The sequence below is a fragment of the Myotis myotis genome, unplaced genomic scaffold (genome assembly GCF_014108235.1).
Source record: "Myotis myotis isolate mMyoMyo1 unplaced genomic scaffold, mMyoMyo1.p scaffold_m19_p_11, whole genome shotgun sequence".
Classification (NCBI taxonomy): domain Eukaryota; kingdom Metazoa; phylum Chordata; class Mammalia; order Chiroptera; family Vespertilionidae; genus Myotis; species Myotis myotis.
Window position 1 is genome coordinate 10,647,275 of NW_023416315.1, and position 25,092 is coordinate 10,672,366.

General features: G+C 39.8%; 1 protein-coding gene across 1 annotated transcript in view; it reads right to left on the reverse strand.

Annotated features, from left to right (window-relative positions):
• The window catches only part of POU6F2 (POU class 6 homeobox 2), a 398,488-nt gene extending 376,230 nt beyond the window's left edge, over positions 1-22,258 (reverse strand). The window contains exon 1 of the mRNA XM_036326978.1: positions 22,154-22,258. Within this exon, the coding sequence (XP_036182871.1) occupies positions 22,154-22,258 (105 nt within the window). The remainder of the gene's footprint in view (positions 1-22,153) is intronic.
• Positions 22,259-25,092: the final 2,834 nt, after the last annotated feature.

The window sequence follows — 25,092 nt, forward strand, 5'->3', positions numbered from 1 at the left end:
CTGATGAGAGCGACCGGTGCCCCACCTTGGTCTGGTGCCCCTGCTCACCTGCTTCACCATCCTACCGAGGCTCACACCTGCTATGTTCTGTGCACGCCCCCTGGTGGTCAGCGCACGCCATAGCGACCGGTTGTTCCGTTCCGGTTATTCTACCGTTTGGTCTATTTGCATATTAGCCTTTTGTTATATAGGATTCTCTCAGTGTCTTAATAGTAAACAGCACATAGGGTCACACAACCCAAGAGAGTTCATGCCTAGAAGAAAACCCTAACATTTGGTTTAAATGATGGCATTGCAAAGAACACTCAGCTGAAATGACAGACATGCTTCTGGTAGGACTTGGCAGATGGAAGACTACACGACTGAGTTCTAACGGAATGAGCCACAGCTTTCCAAAGAACTAACTGTACGGCAGCAACAAAGCCTCATGCCAGACGTCTTCTAGAAATAGAGGAAAAGTCATTTGAAGGTGTGGCCTGTAGATTAGTTTTGTTTTGTCTTGAACAAATCCTGGGTTTTACTATTAATAACCAGGATGAGGAACTTAGAAATACGATCAAGTCTAACATGTTTACGAATGCCCCTGACCCCCACACTTTTAAACTAGATCCTAACTCCGAGTCATGTTCCCCGACACCATGCAGATGCCTGGCGCAGCACTGCCTCTCTTTAGGGGTTATTTTTTAGGTGGAAAGTCTGTTATTGTACGTTGTGCAATTAAACACTATCCCAGGCCTTTGCCAGAGATTAAATAAATATTAATTTGGCTTCAGAGAGCTCCTTTCTGTAAGGCCTATTGTGCCACTTGATGCCAAGACGTGATGAAGAGGTCCAATCATTTCTGAATATAAATACAAACTTGCAGAGTTCTGAAGAATCCTTTAGAAGATAAAGCCACTCTTGGCATTATTATAAATGGTTGGCTTTAGGAAAGTCTGTGCCAAAACAAAGAAAATCAACCCTGGATGGTATTCACTTCAGGAGTGAAACAGACAAAAACAACAACCCTACCAGTGCAGGTCAAGGTAACATGTGACTATCAACCAGAATCCACACGTTCGTCCCTCTCCCCCCTCCTCCCCCCCCACCCCGCCCCACAAAAGCCTTCATAGTAAATATCCACTCAGACGACAAAAAGCCTCCGTTTTCCTACTGCTTTTGTGCGCTGTGTCAGGAAGCAGTTGTCACTGCATTCATGAGAAATAACAACCGCAGACGCTCAGACACTGAGACACATGACACAATGTTCCAGCGGAAATCAAGCTCTGAGAAATTTTTTAAATGTTTTCAACACATCAGCATGCAGCATCGACTTAGTTGGATTCACTTAGATCTGAAGCAAATGCACTGATTGTTTTCACAGCAGGCGTTTCTTCCTGGAGCTGGAACAGGGGCGCTGGCGCGGGCCGTGCGGAAAGGTTTTCAGCCCCCTGCCTCGGTCTGCTATAGCCTGTGACACGATCAATACCAGGGTGAGCAGCAGAGGAAGCTCAGGGAAGATTATGAAGATGAGGCCAGCGACAGAATTGCCGTTCAGGATTTGTTCTTGCTCTCACCTTGAAGCTCATCTGTCTCGGACCTAGATGGAACACCATCCGGGCACAGACCAAAAATGAGAGGTGGACAGGGGGTAAAGGGCATCGGATACCATACGTGCCGAGAGCCTGGCCATTGTGTCTTTTTACGTGTTACAATCATCAGGCAAGACCAAGTCCTAGAGCAAATCAGGAGTGAGAGTCACTGATTCCGGCCAAGACGAATGCCAGCATCTCTGGCAGGCCTGGCACACAGCAGGTGCACAGTAACTGGCAACCAGGATTTTCAATATCTTTTTATTACTATTGATACAGTTACTTCTGTTTGTACTTTTTTACCCTAGACAGGTACCATTCGTGGAAATGTCACAGAGGAAGTACAACTGACCCTTGAACAATGCACTGATCACCCCTTCCCCACGCAGTTGAAAATCTACCTGTAACTTTTGACTATCCAAAAACTTTACCAATAGCCAAGTAGTGACCAGAAGCCTTACTGATAGAGTAAACAGTCAATTAACACGTTTTTATGTTATGTTTCATATACTGCATTCTTATAATAAACTAAGCTAGAGAAAAGAAAATATTTTAAAAATCATAAGAAAGAGCAAATGCATTTACAGTATTTTTTTAAAAAAATATCTGCAGATAAGTGGACCCACACAATTCAAATCTCCAGGGTCAACTGCATTTGGCTTCCAGTTAAAACTATGGGATGGGATAGACAGGACTAAATGTGCTTTAGGTGCCCTCTAATCACTCACTTATTTATTGAGGCGGGGGCTCCTCTGCATGGGTCACTGCAAGTCCACATGTTTTCTTCCCCCAAGCCAGGGGGTCCAGGGATGCCTAAGCAATTGGATCCGTTCACATATTGAGTTTGTCCTGTAGCTTAGCAGGGGCACCAAGGTTAACACAACCAATCCTATTCCATATGTCCAGAATGCAAGAAAACCTTCAGGAAACCCTCTGTGGCTTATTAACCTGATTGAACTCTCCTGATCAATTGCACAGAGTTGATAATGTGCCTAACAATCATATTAACAAGAATATGTCTGAGCTATAACTGCTTAACAATCCACTAGTTCTATCCTAAAGCTTGAGACTTCTTTGCATATCGAGTTTAAACAGTATATACGTGTCCAAGAATGTCAAAACTCGTATTCGCTCTTATTTATTTAAGCCCCTGGGTAAACACAGAAAAAAAGTAACACATTCTAGGGCCTAATTATTTTCACCAGAACAACTAAATGAATTCTTATCTGGATCATCTTGTTCTGATTGTTTTCATAAATTATCAGTGTTTATACATCTCATTTTAAAGGGAATACCTGTTCATTGAAAATTTAAGAAACATGATTTCCCAAACCTAGAAATTATACTGCCAAAAGTTTGGTTATTTATCTATGGTCTTTTTTTCTTCTACACATAGATTTTATGTTTTACCTAAATAGTATCTTACTACATGAACTATTTTTTTTCATTTAACATGACATCATAAGCATACACCTAGATCATTCAACTTCTTAACAAAATTTTAATGGCACATCATCTGTGGATTTATCTTAATACCACTCCCCTCTTTTATGAGCCTTCTTTTTGTGTGTGTGACAAAAGTGACATAACTTGTTCACCCAGATGTCTAATTATTTTCAAAATTACTAGAATTACCAAGTTAAAGGCCCAAACAACCTAACACTTTCTTTGTGGTTTATATTTAAACTAGAGGCCCGGAGCACGAAATTTATGCACAGGGTGGGTGCGTCTCTCAGCCTGGCCTGCAACCTGTCGCAATCCGGGACCCCTTGGGGGATGTCCAACTGCCAGTTTAGGCCCAATCCCGCTAAACCGGCAGTCAGACATCCCTCTCACAATCCCACAATCTGGGACAGCTGGCTCCTAATTGCTCGCCTGACTGCCTGATCATCCAAAACCACTCACCTGCCTGCCTGATCGCCCCTAACTGCTTGCCTTCCTTCCTAATCACCCGTAACCACATCTGCCTCGCCCCCCCCCCCCCCCACGGTGGCTTCGTTTGGAAGGATGTCCGGAATGACGTCTGGAGGTCATTCGGCTGTCTGGTCCTATTAGCATATTATACTTTTATTATTATAGATGTAGCCCCTTCATTGCTGAAATTTTAGAACTTAGGAAAGGAAAAAACAGAAAATTTTCTCAAAATATCCCACTAGTTAGAGGTTAACATCAGTGTATTCTTTATGGCCCTTGCATGCACATGTAAATATTTATATACACATTTTATAGTTTTGTGTTATTTATAAGATTGAAGCATGCAGTGCATAATGTGTTATAACTTGCTTTTCCCAATTAACAAAATAATTGAGATTCTTTTCATGTCATTAAATCTTCCAAATTAAAAAACAGGAGGTAAATATATTGTGTTGGTTTTTCACAAGTGATCGCCCCTAGATAATGGATAAGACTAAATATAATCACCAACAACTTAGCAAATTTTAAAACACTGTGTCAGTTCATATATAATACCTGATCCTAATGAAACCTTCATATTTAGATGCAGGAGCAGGGAGAGGCGGAAGAAATGAAAAAGCATGGTGGAAAGGGAGAAGCTAACCATCAGAAAATATTCAGAAATTCCCCGGAAAAGAAAAATAAGCTAGTGCTTAGAAGAAATTGATCAAATCAATAAATTACCAAAACAGCAGGTCAGTAATCATTTTATTGCCCTAAAATGTTCTTTCTCCCCGGATACTTGTAAAGCATTGATCTCAAGACATAACCAGTACTATATTAAGAAACTGGTTTCAAAACTCCTGGATTTTGCCTAAAAAAGAGCAGAGTAATAGCAGTCACCTAGTTTTGTTTTGTTTTGTTTCTAGAATTCATTACATTAGAAGAAAAACTACATTAGTGTTGGAAATATTGCTTGCTCCTTTGCCACTAAGTATACGTTCGAGAGTAAATTGTTCATGGACAAAGGTAAGCTTAAACAAGTTATTTAATATCACCTTAATCATTATTATTCCTAGGTCTTCTTGGATAAAATGTCAAAGAGTAACATTTGAGGTAACTTTGTTATTTTCAACATAGAGTAGTTTTAAACCTCATTGTGGTTCCTGATCATCATCACCATCATATCCCGCATCCCATCACCAGCCTCAATAAAGCTCACCATTTAATCTTGGGGAGTTCACTTAAACATGGCGTGCCCACTTTCCCCACAGCCAATCATAATTCACCTTCTTAGCAATATTTTTTATTTTCATCCTGGTACTTACCACAATTTATAGTTTTTCTTTGTTTTGCTTGTTTTTTTCCCTTATCTACACTGCAGCCTAGATGAGGACAATGTCACTTATCTTGGCCATCATTTGACTTCCCAGTACATTATTTAGTGCCTGGCCAATAGCAGGCACTCAATAAAAATCACATCAATTAATTAATCAATTACCATTATATGTCTTCAACTCTGGTTATAAACTCTAACCTAATTCAAAAAAAAAAAATCAAAATTGCCTGTGGTGCCAAATGATCTTTCTAGGATAATTTGTCTCAGTATAGAAATTTAGTGCTGCTATACCCATAAGAAAATTTTTAATTTTTGTTTTTGTCTTCTTAAGGCGTTATTTTGAAACTGCCTACAAACCATACAGGCACCATCAAGAACAAGCAGAAGAAGTGGCCTTAAAGTGGATGGACTGAGAGCTTGAGTGAACTGTTCACTCAGGAACACCTCTCACCTGCCCAGCACACAATCCCTGCCATTAAATTAACCTTTAAGTTTAACAGACTGCAATGCCATGAAACTCCTTTTTAAAATCTAATTACTATGTGGTAGTCCACATATTAACACTTAGGTGTGAACTCATCAGACTGTTTGAACAAAGAATGCTGGACAGGCCATTTTTGATTTGTCAAGGACTGGGGTGTTGGGAGATGTAAGGAAAAGGCAAATTCACGTTAATACAGATGGACCAGATATTGTGCCAGGAGACCCTGTGTACAGGGGCCAAGGAAACAACAATGGACAAGAGTGGTAAAAAGAAGAAGAAGAAGAAGGAGGAGGAGGAGGAGGAGGAGGAGGAGGAGGAGGGGGAGGAGGGGAAGAAAAAGTCTTCTTTTAGCTTCGGCTTTTCTAGATATTCTATAAGCAAAATTTATTTTTATTCCATTTCAATAAGTGTGTTTGAGTGAACCCACTCATGAGTTATGAAGGAGAAACAAAGAATCTAAGAGTACAGTCTTGAGGCCAGGGCTCCAGATGTAAAAGAGGGAGATTAAGATCTGGAGTGTGTGAGTGTGTGAGTGTGTATGTGCGCGCGCATCTGCTCACGTACATGCTGAAAGGATGGAGAGGATGGGAAATGTGTTAAGGAAGTAAGAGCACACTAGCAGAAGAAATGCGGTGGAGAGAGCCTGGTGCTAACTGCTGATGTGTAATAAACACTGGTAAACTATCCTATTTGCTTCACTGTTTGAATGATCACCAGATGGGTAAAGGCCTTATAAGTAAATCAGTCTTAAAAAATAAGGTGCTCTCAATTTAGAAAGACATAGATACGATGACATTTCCCCTTAGAGAGTAAAACGGATAGATCTCCGAGCTTCACAAATAACACACGCAGAACTATCTGCTGGCTCAAAGCCAATCTGTTTAAGCACTGTGCTCCCACATCCGCCAGGGGCTGCTGTCGGAACCTGGAGGGGGAGCACTGCACTCCGCCTGACCTCTCCTAAGGCCCTCTCACCAGGACACTGCCCCTGCCCTTGGCTTTCTATTCATGAAGCTCAATCGGGAACTCAGAGAAGAGCTAAGAGGTTTAGCTATTTTTCTAAATTTCAAGAAACTCCTTGTAATCTGTACCGATAAACAGACAAGGAAACGTGAAAGTATCTACTTTCAGAAAACAAAGCCACTACGTTTCATCTGTGGCTGCATGAGACAGGATGGAGTAACATACTTATTCTACGTCACTGAACCGAGGAACACCTTACAGAATCCAACCACCCCTTGAACTGATCCTCCTTTCAGACTGTGAGGTGTAATATAAAAGTACCCCTGACAAAACAACCGGGCATATCAAAATGACCTTCAGAAACATTGTCATCGTGTTGCTCGCAAAAACACGATCAAGCACAGAGTTATCATCATCATCCGCACATAAGCTTGTAGCTTGATGTGTCAACCAAACTGAGGGTCAGGGAGAGGAAGTCGGGCACGAAAAGGTCGTCCGGTGACTATAACGTCTGCATAGGCTAGTATGGCCAGCAAGGGCTTATCTTAGGTGAGAAAGGCCTGTGCTTCCCCAAACAACTGTAGCTTAACCAGTTACATATATAGGATACTGTGACACGAGAGCTGACACCACACACAGAAATACTAAATACTACATATGCTCCAGGGGCACACGCTATTGTTGCTGGGGGAGCTGCACGTTTGGAGTGGAAGTGAAAATGGAGTAAGAACCACCCACAAAGCTTCGGAGCATGTCTTTATGGAGACCCCATGCGTGCACACACTGGGTAGACATGCACTGAGAGCCTTCTGTGTGAAAGCACTGTGCTGGAAGCTGTGAGAACCCTGCCTCGGGCAGCTCATATGAGGCTATACCCTCGGGGATCCTCCGGTTGTTCTACAAGGAACGGGGAGTTCCTTCTTCTGTGGCCAATCAGCTGAAGCTTCCCACCGTGTTCTTCAAATGCCATGTGGAGAAGCATGGAACGTGGAAATGCTATGAGAAACTACGCCCAAATGACCACTACTTCAACTCCAGCAACTGTCTCCGGGAGCTAACCCTCCAATGCCCACAGCTGGGCTTCCCACTGCTGGGTCTTTAAATGACTGTGTTGGCCTACCCTGTCTTTCCTTGTCCCCTTCCAATTCACCCTAAAACAACTAACACAATAACCCCTTTCCACCCCCTCGCCCCCGCTCAAAAAATGTTTACTGCTTACATTTTTCCAAGCGTTCTCTTTGAATTAAAAATACTTTACAGAGCATATGTGTGTGTGTGTGTGTGTGTGTGTGTTTATATATGTTCAGATTACATAATGACTTGCTATATACCCCATGAAATCTCAATAACTGTCAAAATATGCCCATGTCTTGATATAGCTATGCTATTTAAACATGAGACATGTCATGTAAACTCCCTCTCTCATTGGGAACTGGCTGAAACCCCACCTGCCTAAATTAACACCCACTCTAGTACATCTTAGTCAGTTAAGACCATGCAAGCTAGGTTTACCTGATAAAGAACTTGAGAGAACACTCCCTCCCCCACTCCTAACCTCAGGAAGTTTGAGGATCTAGGTGATGTCACAGGTAATTTATTAACTGTGGCATTTACAAGTAGCAGGGCAATAGTAAATGTGTATATTGTTCATGGGATTGTTGGGAGGGGAGGTGGTTTGCTGGTAGTGACGGGAGGGAAAGAAAAAAGAGAGAAGAGATTTAATTATTCTAAAAATGGTCACAGAAAATAGGATATAGCTTTGGCCAGGTGGTTCAGCAGGTTAGAGTGTTGCCCCATACACCAAAAGGTTGTAGGTTTGATTCCCAGTCAGGGAGTATGCCTAGGTTGCAGGTGCCTAGGAAAGGCAATCCATCCATGTTTATCTCACATTGATGTTTCTCTCTCTCTTTCTCTCTCTCTCTCTCTCTCTCTCTCTCTCTCTCTCTCCTTTCCTCCCTCTCTCTAAACATATCCTTGAGTTAGGATTTAGAAAAGAAAACAGGATATAAAGATAATTTTGCAAACTTTTTGCCCACTTTTCTGATTGCATGCCTAGGACCCATCAGAGGCAGCCTAAGAGGTGTGACAGAATGCCCTGAGAATGAGTCTCTCTCATCTAGATTTGGCTACTGACCTTGGTTACATCATTTCACCTCTGATTAAAACAAGGGGCTTGGATCAGGTGGACTTGGTGCCCTCTTTCCTCTAAAATTCCTGTAGCCATATGAAGGTCATACTTCTGCAGCGGAGGACTTCATCCCATCTGCTCACCTGTATCCATACCTGTCGTCAGTGTCAAAACAGCTGGGACCTTGCATCTCCAGGGCCTAGATATTTGCCTAACAAATGCCCAATACACAATTGTTGAATGAACGAATCGTCTTTCACTAGCTTCAATACGCTGTGTTCAATAAGTCTAGATACATGGCTATGTGCTTAGTGCTAGAACCAAAGAGATAGAAAGGGGACAGCCCTGGAGAGGTTAGCCTCAAGGGAAATGGAACACGGGTTTACAATAACCCCAATACAAAGCAGAAGATGGAGGCCAAAATGAGGCATAATGTGCTCATGGTCCAAATGGTTAGACTAATGGGCATCCCGGGGATGCCGTTGTTTCAGAGAGATGGACGGGATTTAAGTAAACAGGAATTGTGATGGAAATTAAAAGATATGAAGGAAGGAAACTGCAGATGTTTGAGACAGGTGAGTGGCCCAGTTCTTGTGGATTAGAATGTAGAGTCTGCATGGAGGGAGGGAGGGAACATAAACAAACCTGGGAAAGGTACTGGGAGCTCCCTTGGCCTTATCTGCAAGTCTTTAAACCAGGGGTCCTCAAACTACGGCCCGCGGGCCACATGCAAATACAAATACTGTATTTGTTCCCGTTTTGTTTTTTTACTTCAAAATAAGATATGTGCAGTGTGCATAGGAATTTGTTCATAGTTTTTTTTTAAACTATAGTCCGGCCCTCCAACGGTCTGAGGGACAGTGAACTGGCCCCCTGCTTAAAAAGTTTGAGGACCCCTGCAAGTCTTTAAACCACTGAATGCTTCAGAACAGGGAGGGATACGCTCAGAGCTGTGTCTTAAGGAACTTATCCGATATTTGGCTCAATAGGAGGTTTTACACTGAGTTTCCACTGAGGCAGCAGGAGCCACCATGGAAGACAAAGTCAACACAGGGCAGATAGGAATCTGAGTTTCTCCCCCAACTTCAACCAGAAAATCTGAAAGCAGAAATGTTTGAACATCACTGACGTACAGGCAACATAGGAACAGGAAGACTAGGAGTGGGTTGGTTAGTTCAATATTCCAGGGGGCAGGAAAAGAAGTTTGAAAGGGAGGGTGGAAGCAAGAACGGACAAAGAGAATTTTTAACCCAGGTAGATTCCATGAGCTGTGACCATTCATTAAAGAGGGGAGGGCAAGGCAGAGAAGCAAAAATGACTGAGGTTCAGCCCTTGCCGATTTGGCTAAGTGGTTAGAGTGTCGGCCTGGGGATTGAAGGGCCCCGGGTTCGATTCTAGCCGGGGGCACATGCCCAGGTTGCGGGCTCGATCCATAGTGTGGGGTGCGCAGGAGGCGGCCGAGCAATGATTCTCTCTCATCGTTGATGTTTCTATCTCCCTCTCCCTTCCTCTCTGACATCAATAAAAATACATTTTTTAAAAAAATGACTGAGGTTCCAAGGTTGAGTGAATGCAAGGCTGTGACATTCTTTGCAGACATTAGCAAGTCAAGAAGAGTCAGACTAAGTTTGCATCCCAATTTTGCCACTTATTTCATTGAGATGGATAGGCATATAAAGTTCTTAGAACACTGTCTAGCACATAACATGAGTTCATTAAATGGATGGGTTTGTAGAAAGATGTCTTTAGACTCCAACATGATGCCTGCCAGGGGGAAGCCCAGTATCTGTGTAGACACAGGTGGTCAAGGCAGGAAGTGGATTCGAGAATACATATGCAGAGAACTGACAAAGTCACTGAGGAAGGGCCTTGCTTCTGGAGAGGAGGAAGCAGCAGCAGTGAGTTAAATAGAAGAAGGGTAAGAAAACTAGGATTGCAAGGGTAGGGTCAAGAAATTCAAGTTGTGCCTGGCCAGTGTGCTCAGTGGTTAGCACTGTGTTGAAGATCGTGGTGATACAGTTCACCAAATCATCACCTTGTTTCTTAACCATATACCTATGAGTTCTAACGTAACTGAATTATGTGTAAAAGGTAAAGGAGATATTTAAAAGTAAAATCTACTTGGTCCTACATCCAAACACAGAAATGCAAATGAAATCATTGTTTTCTGAAAATTTCAAACTACTGAATAGAGAACAGATTTCTCTTTTTCAGCCTCACTATAGTCTCCAGGACCAGAAATGTTAAAAATGCCATTTGACAGAAAGAAATTTAGTTGAAAACAGTTAAGCAGGATGAAAGATATCCTTTATTTACTTCAAATTTTTTTAATGGAATTGTAATAGAATAAATACCACGAGAACTTATATGCATATATGCATAGCCCATGGACACAGACATTAGCGCCATGAGGGCCTGCGTGGCTGGGAGCTGGGCAGAGGGGGGCAAAGGCTGGGATAATGGGGACATCTGTAATACCCTCAACAATAAAAATGAATAAACTAAATTAAATAAAGGGGGGAAAAAAGTTCTCCAAAGTTTAAGAAATACCTCCTTGGTACAATCACTGATTTTCCATAACCTTAATCCTTAATTACAACAATATAATTAGTTCATAAAAATTAGTTTAGATGTGCCAATGCCCATTTGGCTAGAATTTACTTGAGTTTTTTATGAAGAAAGAAGAGAGAAAACAAGCTCATCTTGTAAATTTAATGTTTGAATTCGGATTCAGGCAAGATTGTTAATCAGTTAGATAGATAGATAGATAGATAGATAGATAGATAGATAGATAATAAATAGAATGTTAATCAATTAAAATATGAAAGACAAAAGAGTGAGGGTACTAATCTCAAATAGTGAGGACTATTAAAATATAAACTTAGTTATATTTTATACACATTAAAACATATATCATATAAAATGTAAATATTTTATAAATTATGTATACGTATAATAAAATATAAACTTGTTTTTAAACCTTCCCAGATACCAGACTAACCTCCACTCTTTTTTTCTGCTGTGAATTTATGATGGGGAAGGGGAAACATGCCTTATTTAATCTTCACTGCCTCCTTTCTTATTATTTCAAATAACCTTCACTCATTTTAAGAGGTACTATGATACAACACATTAGAATAACCGGTAAATCTTTTTAAAAATACCAATACCCAGATAAATTAAATCAGATTTCTGGGAATAGGTCCTGCATATCATATTTTTCAAAGGTTGTCCCACGTGGTACTAAAAGGCAGCCAACGTTAAAAACTGGTGGAGAGGAAAAGAGTCTTAGAAAAAATGTTGGGCTTCAAACCTCACTTCTACTCAGTAGGTGGCTATAAATAAGACACATGGCCTCTCTGAGTCAGTTTCCACTTCCATAAATGGGAATGATGACTTGTCGCTACTTCTCACAGGTGTAAGCTTCACCTGAGAGCAGTACTCTCAATGGCATGCTCTACAATTTGCTCCTGAGGACCTGCTTTGAGCCTCCACTGAGGGAGGCTGCTGCTTTTAAATCTATAAACGAAACATTATCATTTCCTACCAGGGTACTTGGACCAGCATCTGTGGGGAAGGCCAGAGAGGGAGAAAACAAACACTCACCCACCCAGCAGTTCCACGGAATCAATTCTGAGAAAAATATCACTGTCAGCTCATACTTCCATCTTGTATACAGATATAAGATCTCATTATTACCGACTTCACTTTCTTCCTAGCATCTGTGAAGTGGTGTGATTAAGAGGATGAGCAGAGACAGATCCTAAAAGAAATGTTCACCATAGTTTTTCACATTCTCTTAAACATTTTAGTATATCTTTTGTCTACCTTACCAAAACCCGAAACTAGTTGAATTCAAGGGCTACGTTGGATTAATTTGGATTCAGCCCTTCACTGGCTGCATTATTTAACCTATGAATCATGGTTGAAAGATTGGTCTGTCAATATGAAATACAGAAAACTGGAATTTAATTGACAGGAATTACCATGAATTTCTTCTGGTCTCTTTTTTCACTAATCTAGGATTGCTAATTGAATAATGCATTGAAAACATATATCTCTGTCAATTACCTTTTTACACAGCATTGAGGCCCATGAAAGAAAATACGCTATGCATTTTGTTCAGTTGAGTCGCTGGTTGGAATAAACATAGAGGTTTTAAAGTCACAATGGACCTGCTTGAGAACTGGTGCTTTAGGTCATTAGCTTTTATTTTTACTTCTTTATTACGAAGTAAAATACTGTGATCCTTATTGCTATTTTAGTTGGCTTGAGTATTCATTTTATAAATGTCAACTATCTATTCTTGTGGCATAAAGCCATCCTTCACTTTTAAAATTGCACCCATTTGGAAGATTCTGGAATTTTTTATGCTAAGAAATTAAATGCCTCTACTTGTTAGCGCCACTGCAGAGACTAACATTTTTTAAAAGCTAAACACTCATCAAGAGAAAACTGGTTACTTACTATGGTGATGATTTTGCAATATATCCAAATTTGGAATCATGGTGTACACCTAAAACTAGTATTTTATACATTAATTATACCTCAATTAAAAAAAGAAAAATAATTGATTAAACAACTCATAAAATGGACTACCAGACAATTACTACAATATTGGTAGTAATATGAGATGTACAACATGTTTTTAAAATGTAAAAGTAAGTTGCAGCCCTAGCTGGTTTGGCTCAGTGGATAGAGCATCGACCTGCAAGGACTGAAGGGTCTTGGTTCGATTCTGGTCAAGGGCACATGCCCGGGCTGTGGGCTCGACCCCCAGCAGGGACCGTGCAGGAGGCAGTCAGTCAATAATTCTCTCTCATCACTGATGTTTCTATCTCCCTCTCCCTCTCCCTTCCTCTCTGAAATCAATAAAAATATTTTTTTTTAAAAAAAGTAAGTTGCAGATCTCTATGCATACTATGGATCTACTCAGGTTGTAAAAAGTTTTTATTCTAATTTTACATATGCATAGAAAATTTCTGGAAGGATAGAAAAGGAGTTATTGACTCTGGTTATTTGTGGACAGTGGAATGATAGGGCACTTGCTTTTCACTTTGTACTCTCCTGTACTGTTGAAATTGTTTGTTATAAAGCATGTATTACTTTTATAATTTGTTTAATAGAAATGTTTAAGTCCTGGCTGGTGTGGCTCAGTTGACTGACCATCATCCCATTCACCGAAGGGTCACCAGTTTGATTCCCCAGTCAGGGCACATACACAGGATGCAGGTTTGATCCCTTGTTGGGGCCTGTGCAGGAAACAACCAATGGATATCTCTCTCTCTCTCTCTCTCTCTCTCTCTCTCTCTCTCTCTCTCTCTCTCTCTCTCTCTCTCTCTGTTCCTCTCTCTCTCAAATCAATAAAAACATTGTTTTTAATGTTTAAAAGACTCATAGGATTCCACCATGTAACTCACCTCAATCATCTGCATATAACAATTGTGTTCATGTTCTGCAGGTTTTACACAGATGCTCCACTAGCTCTGCCTGAACTAGCTGCTTACATTCTATTTGATGGATAATGGTAGAAAGGGAGAAAGCAATCTCAGTTGATACGTTTCAGCACTGGTAGGAAGTAGCTATAAAATGGAAGTACATTGCAAAACAAAGCACCCCTGATTTTGGAAGGAAATAACCACAATAGTCATTCCTTTACAGTATAGTGATCAACTATGTACAGAGATTTCTACAAGAATCTTTATTTCCAGAAGTTGCAATGTATTTTTCCATTCACTTGAACAACATAGTGGAGAGGAGCAGTATTTTAAGTAAAATTTTTTTCATGTATTAAACTAAAAACAGAGACCTAAAATATTTTTAGATTATTAGAGGTTAATCAAATATTCCTAAAAGGTCTAAGGAGTATGTGTGTTTTCACTAATTAGATTGCCTCATTTTCATTTTTACTCTATATTCTTTAGTCCCTGGAAATCTAGACATAGTTCTATTTACAAATGGAAAGTTTTCAAAAAAGAAACAATTTTAATTCCTGAATTCAGTATTAACATTTTGCCAAGAAACCAAGTATGATTGTCTTGTTTGGGTAATAATGCTACCCTATGTTTCAGAAACTTTTTGAATATTACTAGAAACACTTTTTATATTAACAAAATTAGAAATACACTAAGAAATACATTGAAGAATATGTAAAAACTCACTCTGTTAAAGATTTGAGACAGAGAAAATGAATACACCAGTGTTCTGCTTGTTAGACCCTAGAATACCATCTGCTGATATGAATAGTGAGAAATTTTCAAAGTTGGGGTTCATGTATCACAGCCAAATTTCCACAGAATCTCTTATTTTTCCCCAAATTCTGACCTGGGGCATTTTGTCCCACAATCATCACTTCTGCCTACCATTCAAACAGCATCTTGTCAAATCTGGCTGCAAGATTAAGTTTCCCGATTCAGAATTCAATATTGTAACCCTAAGGATATAAGATCCAAGCTGGAACATTCTGTGTTTTTAAAAAAAAAAAAAAATGGATAAAATTGTTTCAGCCCAGAGACCACAGTGTGCCCTGACCATAATGATGAATCATCGGGACTGACACTAAGCGAAATGAGCTTGATGTCTTGTCTTTATTCGTGCGCATTAAGCAGCATTTTACATTTGTCCCAACTCTCAACCTTTTCCCCAAAAGGTTGAAAGAGCCTTGTTTCCCAGTGTTACTGAAGGCTGACAAAGTTAACCAGCTCTGTCGGAAGCAAGTCTGGCCTGTTACAGCCCAGAGCTGTGTGCCTGGCTCCACGCTCGCCCAAGCTGGCCTTCGGTTTTGGAGGAATGCAGCTTAAGATCTAAGAAACATCTACCTGTTTCCTCAGACAGCTTCAATGTCCATTCGAGTTTCTGGCATCCATACTTTTGTGTCGTTGCAATATTACCTCTCACTCTCAACAATAATTTCAATTTTGTTGAATCTGTATATGAATTCTGCACGGTAAACTAACCTCTCTGTAAATGGTGCGCTTTATTCATTTCAAGAGTTTACCTGAGTGAGTTCTGATCTATGTTAAAACACCACTTAATAGGCATTTAATTTTTTAAAGTATATGTGTTTCTTTAAGTTTTCAAGGGCTAAGGATAAATGTTTTCTACTTAAAATAGTTTCTAATTATTCATGAAAAAACCAAAGTCCTAAAATATGCAAACAGAGTCAACATCATATTAATAGCCAGAAGCATCTATTTTTAATAGGGCTGCTATTTCACAACACCCAAGCACTGATTAAACTCTTGTAAAAAGGTCAAAAAACACGGGGTTGCTTAATTTTGAAATTCATGTTCCATGGCACAGGCCCTGTGAAGGTTTTTATTTTTTCTTTTTGATTTGTTTTTTAATTTTCTGTCCTGGCCTAAAGTATTGTTTTACTGCTTACTTCTGTGATCTAAAATTGCTAGGTGAGATGACGTACACTCACGAAATAACTCGACAAAAATACTAACTACAGAAGCAAGTGTGGTGGTGAGTTTTCTGCTGCCGTTTTGCTTTGTTTTGCTTCAGGCCTTCTCTTTCCAGTGCCCTTTGCTGCCCAGCCAGCCCACAAGGATTCACTTTCCACTTTTTACTCATCAAACTCACTCCGGATTACAGTGGGAAAGAGAAGCAAAGCTGATGGAGAAATGATGTGAAGGGAAAGAGCAGCATACCAGAGCAATGCATGTGAGTGACTATTTCCTTTTCAACACGCTATTTTGTATCTTTGACCTTAGGAGGCGGGAGTTGGAAATTGTATAGGTCTCTCTTCTCACGGGAATATTCCACCCCCTGAGGGAAAAACAACAACTGAAAATAGGTTAAATTTAGAATATTCTCTTGATCCTCAATTTTCTTGCTCTTCAGGTTAGAAAAATGCTGCTGAAGGGAGTAAGGATTCCTGCAGCTCACTAGGAATCAGTTTCAAGTACCAACTGCTAATCTCTGTCTTCAGAAGGTTTTGAAGCAAGTGATAAAACAAAAGTTATTTTCTGAAGCCAGCCAACTTGAAAAATAAAGTGTTTTAACAGCTAAAGAGCAGCCTTTGACGTAAATAATCAGAAATGTTTGCATTGTATGTAAGTGACTATTTACATACAATGCTTTTATATTTAGAACAGTGGTTCTCAACCTTCCTAATGCTGTGACCCTTTAATACAGTTCCTCATGTTGTGGTGACCCCCAATTTCATTGTTACAAATTGAACATAATTAAAGCATAGTGATTAATCACAAGAACAATATGTAATTATATATGTGTTTTCTGATGGTCTTAGGCGACCCCTGTGAAAGGGTCGTTCGAACCCCAAAGGGATCGCGACCCACAGGTTGAGAACTGCTGATTTAGAAGGAGTGATAGCTCTGAAATGACAATATAGTCTATTATGGATGAGGTGAAGAAATAACACAAGCATAGGGCAAACCCGGAAGAAAGTCTTCAAATAAAAATTAGACAATTTTGCCATAACTGGCTCACATTGTTGAATGGGAAGAACAAGAAAATAATAGGGGGAAAAAGGATCTTACTGAAATGTAATGACAGTCTCACACAAGGCCTTCTTCAACCTAAGATTTAGAAGAAATTTGTAAAAAATAAAATTGGAACAAATTTTGGATGAAATCAAGACAACATAGCTAGTGAGTAATCGGCATGCAATCCCAGAACAAGGCTTGGCCCAGTAATTTACTTTATTGGGCACACATCTCACCTACAACCACTCCTACTACTAATAATAATGAAGGGAGAAAGAGAGTGAGGGAAGATGGGAGGGAGGGAAGGAGAAAAAGAACACAAATGGGGGTTTAGAATTATATTTAGAACAGCTATTATCTCCCAAGTAAAAGTTTGGCCACAAAATACAGATTAATGTAAAAGTTGCATAATTTGTATTTTCTGTTAGTGTTCGAATAATGGTCAACATTTAGTTTTTTGCATACTTTTTCTTCAAGCCCGATTCTTTTAATTTTCTCCTTATTTCACAACCTTACTTTTTACTCAATCAAATGTTAGAAAAAAGCAACAGTTCATAGGATATTACAATGCAATTGAAAAGTGGAGTTCTACAGTATTTGCAGACATTAAATTCTAATTTTGGTAAATAATAAGGATGAAAACAGAAAGATGCTTTCAACTATTTGATAAAATGCGGTTTACACAGTGAAGAAACAGTTAACAAAGAGCGTTTTTTCACCCACATCTACAACAACTACTACATATTTTACACATAAACATGTTACATTCAAATTTTCTTTCATAAGGGGGCGGGGCCGGCCAGCCAACCTCCCGCATCCCCTCCCCCCCGGCCGGTCAGCCCCGCTCAGGGCAGGCCAGCTGGACCCCGCCTGTGCACAAATTCGTGCACCGGGGCTCTAGTAGAATATAAATAACTAACATCAACTTCCTCTAAGTAGAGGTGGAGTACTGAATGAAATGTGTAAGGTCAATTAGAAATACATGGAATAAATTTAATATTAGTGACTCCCACACTTAAAAAATGAATACTAGCACTATTTTGTATTCATAAAGAATAATCCTTAATTAATTTGTATTTTCCTACTATGTTATTCACCTGTAATACCCTAAAAAAGGTATTAAATCCAAACAACAATTTCACATCCCCAAAATATATGTTTGTTGAAATGACATGACACCTATAAAAATGAATTTTAGGAGCATATGAGTTATGCTTAGTATGTGTAAAACAGGGTCAGGTTAGCCCCAAAGTGTAATTTTCATACAGAGGGGATGAAAATCAGTCTAAATGGACTGAGAACAATTTGCAGTCATGTTATTCCTGCCAGGTCCCCTTCCCTAGACCACTTTCTCTTCGCATCAGCTTGAGTATGTTCTAGGTAAGTCACATTAAATACTTTTTTGGAACAAGTGAGGGGAAAATAAAATGATACACAAAGTTGTTTTGAACAGTAAAATATTTTTGTGCCCTAGTTTATATGAGAAAACATGCACTGAGATGCTGTCAAATCAAATGCACTGTTACCCTCACTCCCCCTCTGAGCCATTATTAGCACACTGAGCATCTGTCCGGGACAACTGCATTCACTTTCTAATGTGCCACTTTCAACCACTTTAAAATGTCTGACTAGACCTTGAAGAAAAGACCCATGTAACTGGTAAGCAAAATGGCAAAAGGTTTTGATTGCACTTGCAATGTTCTCAAATCTGATTTGTTCGCTCTTGCACTATAATTTGGCCATGTCTACGGCAGGTGCACCCATGAGCACTTTTAGCCTGTGGTGTCTCTCCCATTCCCCAAAGCATTCATAGATACGCTCAATAAATATTTTTATCTAATTTGCCTCATCTGTTGTTTTCTTATTAAAAACCAATTTAATACCCTCTGTTTTGTAATGTTTGCAGATGTCAATATATAGATATGTGCTGCCAGCCCAGACCCTCAGGCCTGCGCATCAAGATGGCAGGCTGGTCAAGGGCCCTCTAGGGACAGACGTGCCAGAAGGAGGCTTGGACGTGGTGACCCGTCTGTGTGAGATGAAAAAGAAAATCAGGAGGTCTGTAATTCTGATGAACTAATATGTCCCTAACAAGCTCAGTTTTGCAAAAAAGGAAAAGATGCAGTAAACATATAGTGACTATGAGAGGGGGAAGTGCGAGTCTTCCTTTTTAAATGATATTCAAACCCTCTGCTTTACTGTTTAGTTTGAAGTGTTTTTAAAAATCATTCGCAAGTAATAATCCATCCTATAGTTCCAAGGGTTAGAAGGCTCGCTACAGATAACTATCAAAAATCTGGATTTATTTCCCAAAACTGTATGGATGACCCAAGTTTCTTGATCCTGATATGCGAGGCTGGAAGTATAAGTATTAGACTGCTTAATTGCGTGCTTGGGGGAGGGTCCTGCGGAAAAGAGCTGAGCAATATCTGCTCCATGAAGACAGTACACTCTCCCCAGCTGGATCATGGCCAGCAGCCCAGAGGTCTTCTCCTTCCCCTCCAGTGCAAGCAACTGGATATTTGATCCTAGGGATGAATGGGGGGGGGGGGGGACTAACGATCATATTTCAAGGGAATCTATCAGTCTCCTGAATGGAAAATGCCATTGAAAACTGGTTATTTGCTCTTCCAACCCCAAGCCATTGAGTAACAGAACTGAGAACAGAAAAAGAAAAGGACAAAAATAATTATTGCAATATGTATTTGAGAAGGAACACACATAAACAGTTTCACGATCAAATGGGACTTTCGCACCTGCTGAGTAGGTATAAGTGATACTGAAATCCAGAGCGGACAAATAAACCACCTCTTTCTGATTATGGGTGACTGCAAAGCAATAAAATATATGTTCACGTTCTTTTATTTACAGTTAGGAGCAGTCATTTGGGTCAATATTACTATCTGTGCTATAACAATTAAAAGGAGATCATTTCAAATTTGCATGCCCTCTTTCTTTGTATATGTATAGATACAGTTTCAATTTATGTTTTCTGACTGTTATGTATGCATATGGGACAGTATACCATGTTTCTGTCCTTTTGAATACTTAGTGTTTCCGTTCTAAAAAATAAGGAGCATTTTAGTTTGTTAGGAGCATTTTTAGTAGAGCAAATTTTACAACCTTCAGAACAATTGCTTTTATAATTTACTAGCTTGACCTAAGTATCTGCGTTTTTAAACAAATAATTTATGAGAAATTAAATCTTCAGAAGACTTTGACACAATTATTTTTATAAAACATTCATAACAAGTAAATCGCATATATAGTTCCTGGACCTACTGAGCCTTTAAAAATTAGAGTACATACAAAATACATAGAGAACTATGTAATAATAACCAATTTTAAATCCTGACAAATTAGAAGTTAAGTCTGGTATCTGTAAAGTGTATACTGATTCCTTTTTTAAAGTATATACTAGAACCTTTCAAAAGTATTCACCTTTGCAATTATTTCCAATAAACATTATTAAATGACATATTGCAAGTACATCTCCTGTTTTCTCACCCATCTCTTTCCCCAAGTAAGAAAAATATATACAGAATAAAATCCTATTTCTTATTTGGTACTAAAACACAGTAATTTTGTACAGTATTAAGATCATACTATGACATATGAAAGAGAGAATATCTTGCAATCTAAGTAAAGTGTCATTAAACAGGTCAAAACAGTTTTCAGGAATTCGCTTTATTTACATACAAAAAGGTCTTTAAACAAATATTTATTTAATCCTATATGCCAAATTTAATTATTTAATCTATATTTCATATACTTACTCATCATTGAACATGTACACTGAAATGCATATCAACAGTATATAAAATCAGTTCTTACATATTTTCTTCTGAAAAATATATTCCTGAAGACTTCACTTTATATATGTCTGTATAACAAAACCAATTTGAAAGTTTAAAATAATATTGTTCTGCTTTTAAAAGAGGATAAGCCTGTGGAAACATATCTGACATTTTCCATCTAAAAGTACATTATGAAGCATGCTGGTGTTAATAAACCATGTGCTTTCAGAACCCTAAAGTGCTCTGCTGTAATTTTGTTGAAAACCGATTAAGATGGTTTATCTTCTCCCCATACTATTAACATACAGCCAACAAATTTTATGCCATCACTTTGCCAGGATGTCTTGATTGGAAAGTGTGCAAAAAAAAAAAAAATCCCACAACTTTTAGGAGTTAGTTTATCAATGTTCATAACCATATTCTGAATGCTAAGTTAATAGTTCATAAGTAAGCACAGAGAACTTAGGAAAATGCTGGTCAAAAAATACATTACAAAACAACAACAACAAACAAACAAACCCCATATATTCTCTTTTTCCTCACCCCACCCCCACCAATCGTCAGAAAAATCACCCTTCCTTTGCAGCTGGACACTAGCATTCCTTTCACCACTTCAGTTATCTGAAAGCAAATGAAAATACAACGATCCTTTCCTCCCCCGACTTAGCTTCCAAGGCAAACATTTCCACACAAACAGAAAGTACCGATGCAACAGAAAGCACGGAACCGAAAGAGCAAGACTCACTGACCCATTTGGAAGACAAAGACGACAGAACAGGAAAGCTCTAAACATCAGCTCCTGAGGCCTCTGAGAGAGATTCTTCTGGCATTTCATCACGGCAGCCCAGACCAGTTCACCTCCCTGGATACCGGGAGGAGGAACTAAATAGAGCTGTTTATTAAAGCTGTGGTGCTGGATTGCATTAGGAAACGCAAGCAGACCACCTGGACCTTTTAGATTGTGTCAGTGTTTAATTTGCAGCCTGCCCCTCTGCAGCAGCCAGGACCACTACTACATTTACCAGGCTCGATCACACATCTCCTGGGTTAGAAGTAAACGCACGTGTACGTATATATTCATATTTTCCAGAGAGAGAGAGGAGAGAATATAAAAAATATCAAAATAAAAATATTGAACAGAACATTTTTAACTACTACCTAGGAAACATAACACTTTATTCTTGCCTCACACTTTCTTTTCCAAGATCACAATATCCACAGGAAATCAATTCTTAAAAACAGATTGTTTTAAAACATTCAGACCAAATTGTAAATTAGGTTTGTTCTAGAATAGATTTTTGTTGTTGTCTGAGTTTTAATTTTTAAATATCGCCATGAAGTTTTAAGCTGAGGTTTCCTGGCTAGATTTAATGGGTGCCTTTTGCCTTTTGCACTTTCAGCACTACCCTGGCAGGTAACTGTAGATACAGATAGAAAGATGGTACTGTAAATATGAATTATGTGAATGATATGGTGAGACCCTTGCGGAAAAAAAGGGGGAGTTGAGAAATGGCTGACTCCATACCTGACCAATTACAGCTTGCATGGTCCCTGTGTTCTGCTGGGCTGAGAGATCGCAATCCATCATATGTTGTCTTTGAAAAGGAGAATGGGGGTTTCTGGCATGCATCTGTCAATCAACTTCTGTACTCACAACCATCACCAAAAGCAAGGGGGAAAAAAAGTCAAGCTGCTCCACCAAATAGGATGAAACCGTCATGTGACCTCCGGCAGGCACGCACACACACATTCACTACCTCTATAGAGCGTAAGAATTTTCTGTAGATATGAAATGACATTGACAAATATCCAATACCAAGTAAATAAAGTGAGACAAACAGCTATTCACCAAAGACAAAACATTGGCTGTGATCTTTCACTAAAGGTTTAATAAACCTAAGAGGATTTTTTTAATGCTCTAGGAACCTATGTTTAACACAAAAACAAAAACAAAATTAACTCTTTCATGTGCTAATTGAGACTTTGATTTCCACATACCATATAATTTTTTTCAATTATAATTAAATATCCTACTTCTCTTAAGTTGTCCCTAATGATTTTATTTTCACATTCTCTAAATTACCTTTCGACAATAGGCAGTAATCTCTGCAGTTTTAGTTAACATCACCTTCCTAGGAAAGCTTAAATGTTAACCCTCGCATAACAAAGGTACCTTAACATTCGCTGTATAAAAATGGATGTATACAATCATTTGTGGAAACTGTGATGACCACTCAAATATAAAATATTCAAAGTGTGTAAACAGTAGTCACTAAACTTTTCATCTTCTAAAACAGCGGTTCTCAACCTGTGGGTCGCGACCCCTTTGGGGGTCGAACGACCCTTTCACAGGGGTCACCTAAAGCCATCGGAAAACACATATATAATTACATAATGTTTTTGTGATTAATCACTATGCTTTAATTATGTTCAATTTTTTTTTTTTTTTTTTAGAGTTTAATACTTATATAATTACTGTTGGTTTGGAAAAATTTCCTTGATAGATCTCTTCCACCCATACCACCAGCAGTATAAGTTTTATGTTCAATTTGTAACAATGAAATTGGGGGTCACCACAACATGAGGAACTGTATTAAAGGGTCGCGGCATTAGGAAGGTTGAGAACCACTGTTCTAAAAGTTTAAGAAATCATTTATTTGCAGCTCATCTGAACTGATGTAACATCATGACAAATATTTCAACTTTTTTCATTTAATTTAAGCTATTTGGTCCCACACACTCTGATGTGGGTGGTCGATGTGTTTTGGGTCAGCTATTGTAAGGGTAGCATGAACATAATCTAGAAGCTACTTAACCCTCTCAGGATTAACATCAGAACCCGATTTTCCATACAACCTGACAGATATTGCAAAGTTGCTCTTTGAAAATCCAAACCCGTAGATTGTATCCACTAATTTGGTAGCTTTGTGGAGTTACTGAAGTTTGCATTTGTCCACTTTTTAACTTTAAGCTATCACTTGGCCTACCCCAACTTTTCAAAAAAAGCTTACAGGAAAACTTTGTGTTGTTAAAATGGGGCTGCTTTTTCAAGGTTCAAAACTAACGTTAAGATGGAGAGGTAGGGAAGTTATTAGCAATGTTTAATGTTGACTATATACTATTATGTATTTTATGGCATCGTAGTATAGCTTTAAAATTAAATAAAGGGAACTTAACATAAGGAAATTTCAAAACTTTAAAAGAAAGCTCCAGGAGATTGAGGTCTCATAGATTTCTCATTAGGAGTTGCCCCACGTATAAACAGACACACACACACACACACACACACACACACACACACACCCCAGCATCCCCAAAGTGAAACAGAAACACACACACACACACACACACCAGCATCCCCAAAGTGAAACAGAAACACACACACACACACACACACACACACACACACACACCCCAGCATCCCCAAAGTGAAACAGACACACACACACACACACACACACACACACACACACACACACCCCAGCATCCCCAAAGTGAAACAGACACACACACACACACACACACACACACCCCAGCATCCCCAAAGTGAAACAGACACACACACACACACACACACACACACACACCCCAGCATCCCCAAAGTGAAACAGACACACACACACACACACACACACACCCCAGCATCCCCAAAGTGAAACAGACACACACACACACACACACACACACACACACACCAGCATCCCCAAAGTGAAACAGACACACACACACACACACACACACACACACCAGCATCCCCAAAGTGAAACAGAAACACACACACACACACACACACACACACACCAGCATCCCCAAAGTGAAACAGAAACACACACACACACACACACACACACACACCCCAGCATCCCCAAAGTGAAACAGAAACACACACACACACACACACACACACACACCAGCATCCCCAGTGAAACAGAAACACACACACACACACACACACACACACACACCAGCATCCCCAGTGAAACAGAAACACACACACACACACACACACACACCAGCATCCCCAGTGAAACAGAAACACACACACACACACACACACACACACACACACACACACACACACACACCCCAGCATCCCCAAAGTGAAACCGTGCACTAACTGGTAGCCCTCCTGGAAACGGAGGGCTAAGCGTCCTCCTAATGATGATTAAAATGCACACTCCACGCTGAAACCTGTCCATGCCCCTGGAGACACGGACCTACCGGGGTGTTTCCGCAGCGACCCCAGAACCGGACTCCGCCTGCCAGTCCGTCGCCACCCCTGGCGGGGGAGGAGAGGGAGGCGCGGCGGCGGCACCGGGATCCCAGGGCCCCAGCCCTGGGGGAACCAGCCTGGGCGGTGCCAAACTGGCCTGAAGCCTGCGGGCTCGCAGAGGGCATGTGGTGTCGCCTTCCTGGGACTCTGCCCACGCACACGCCTGACACGCATGGAGTGTGGGGGCACCA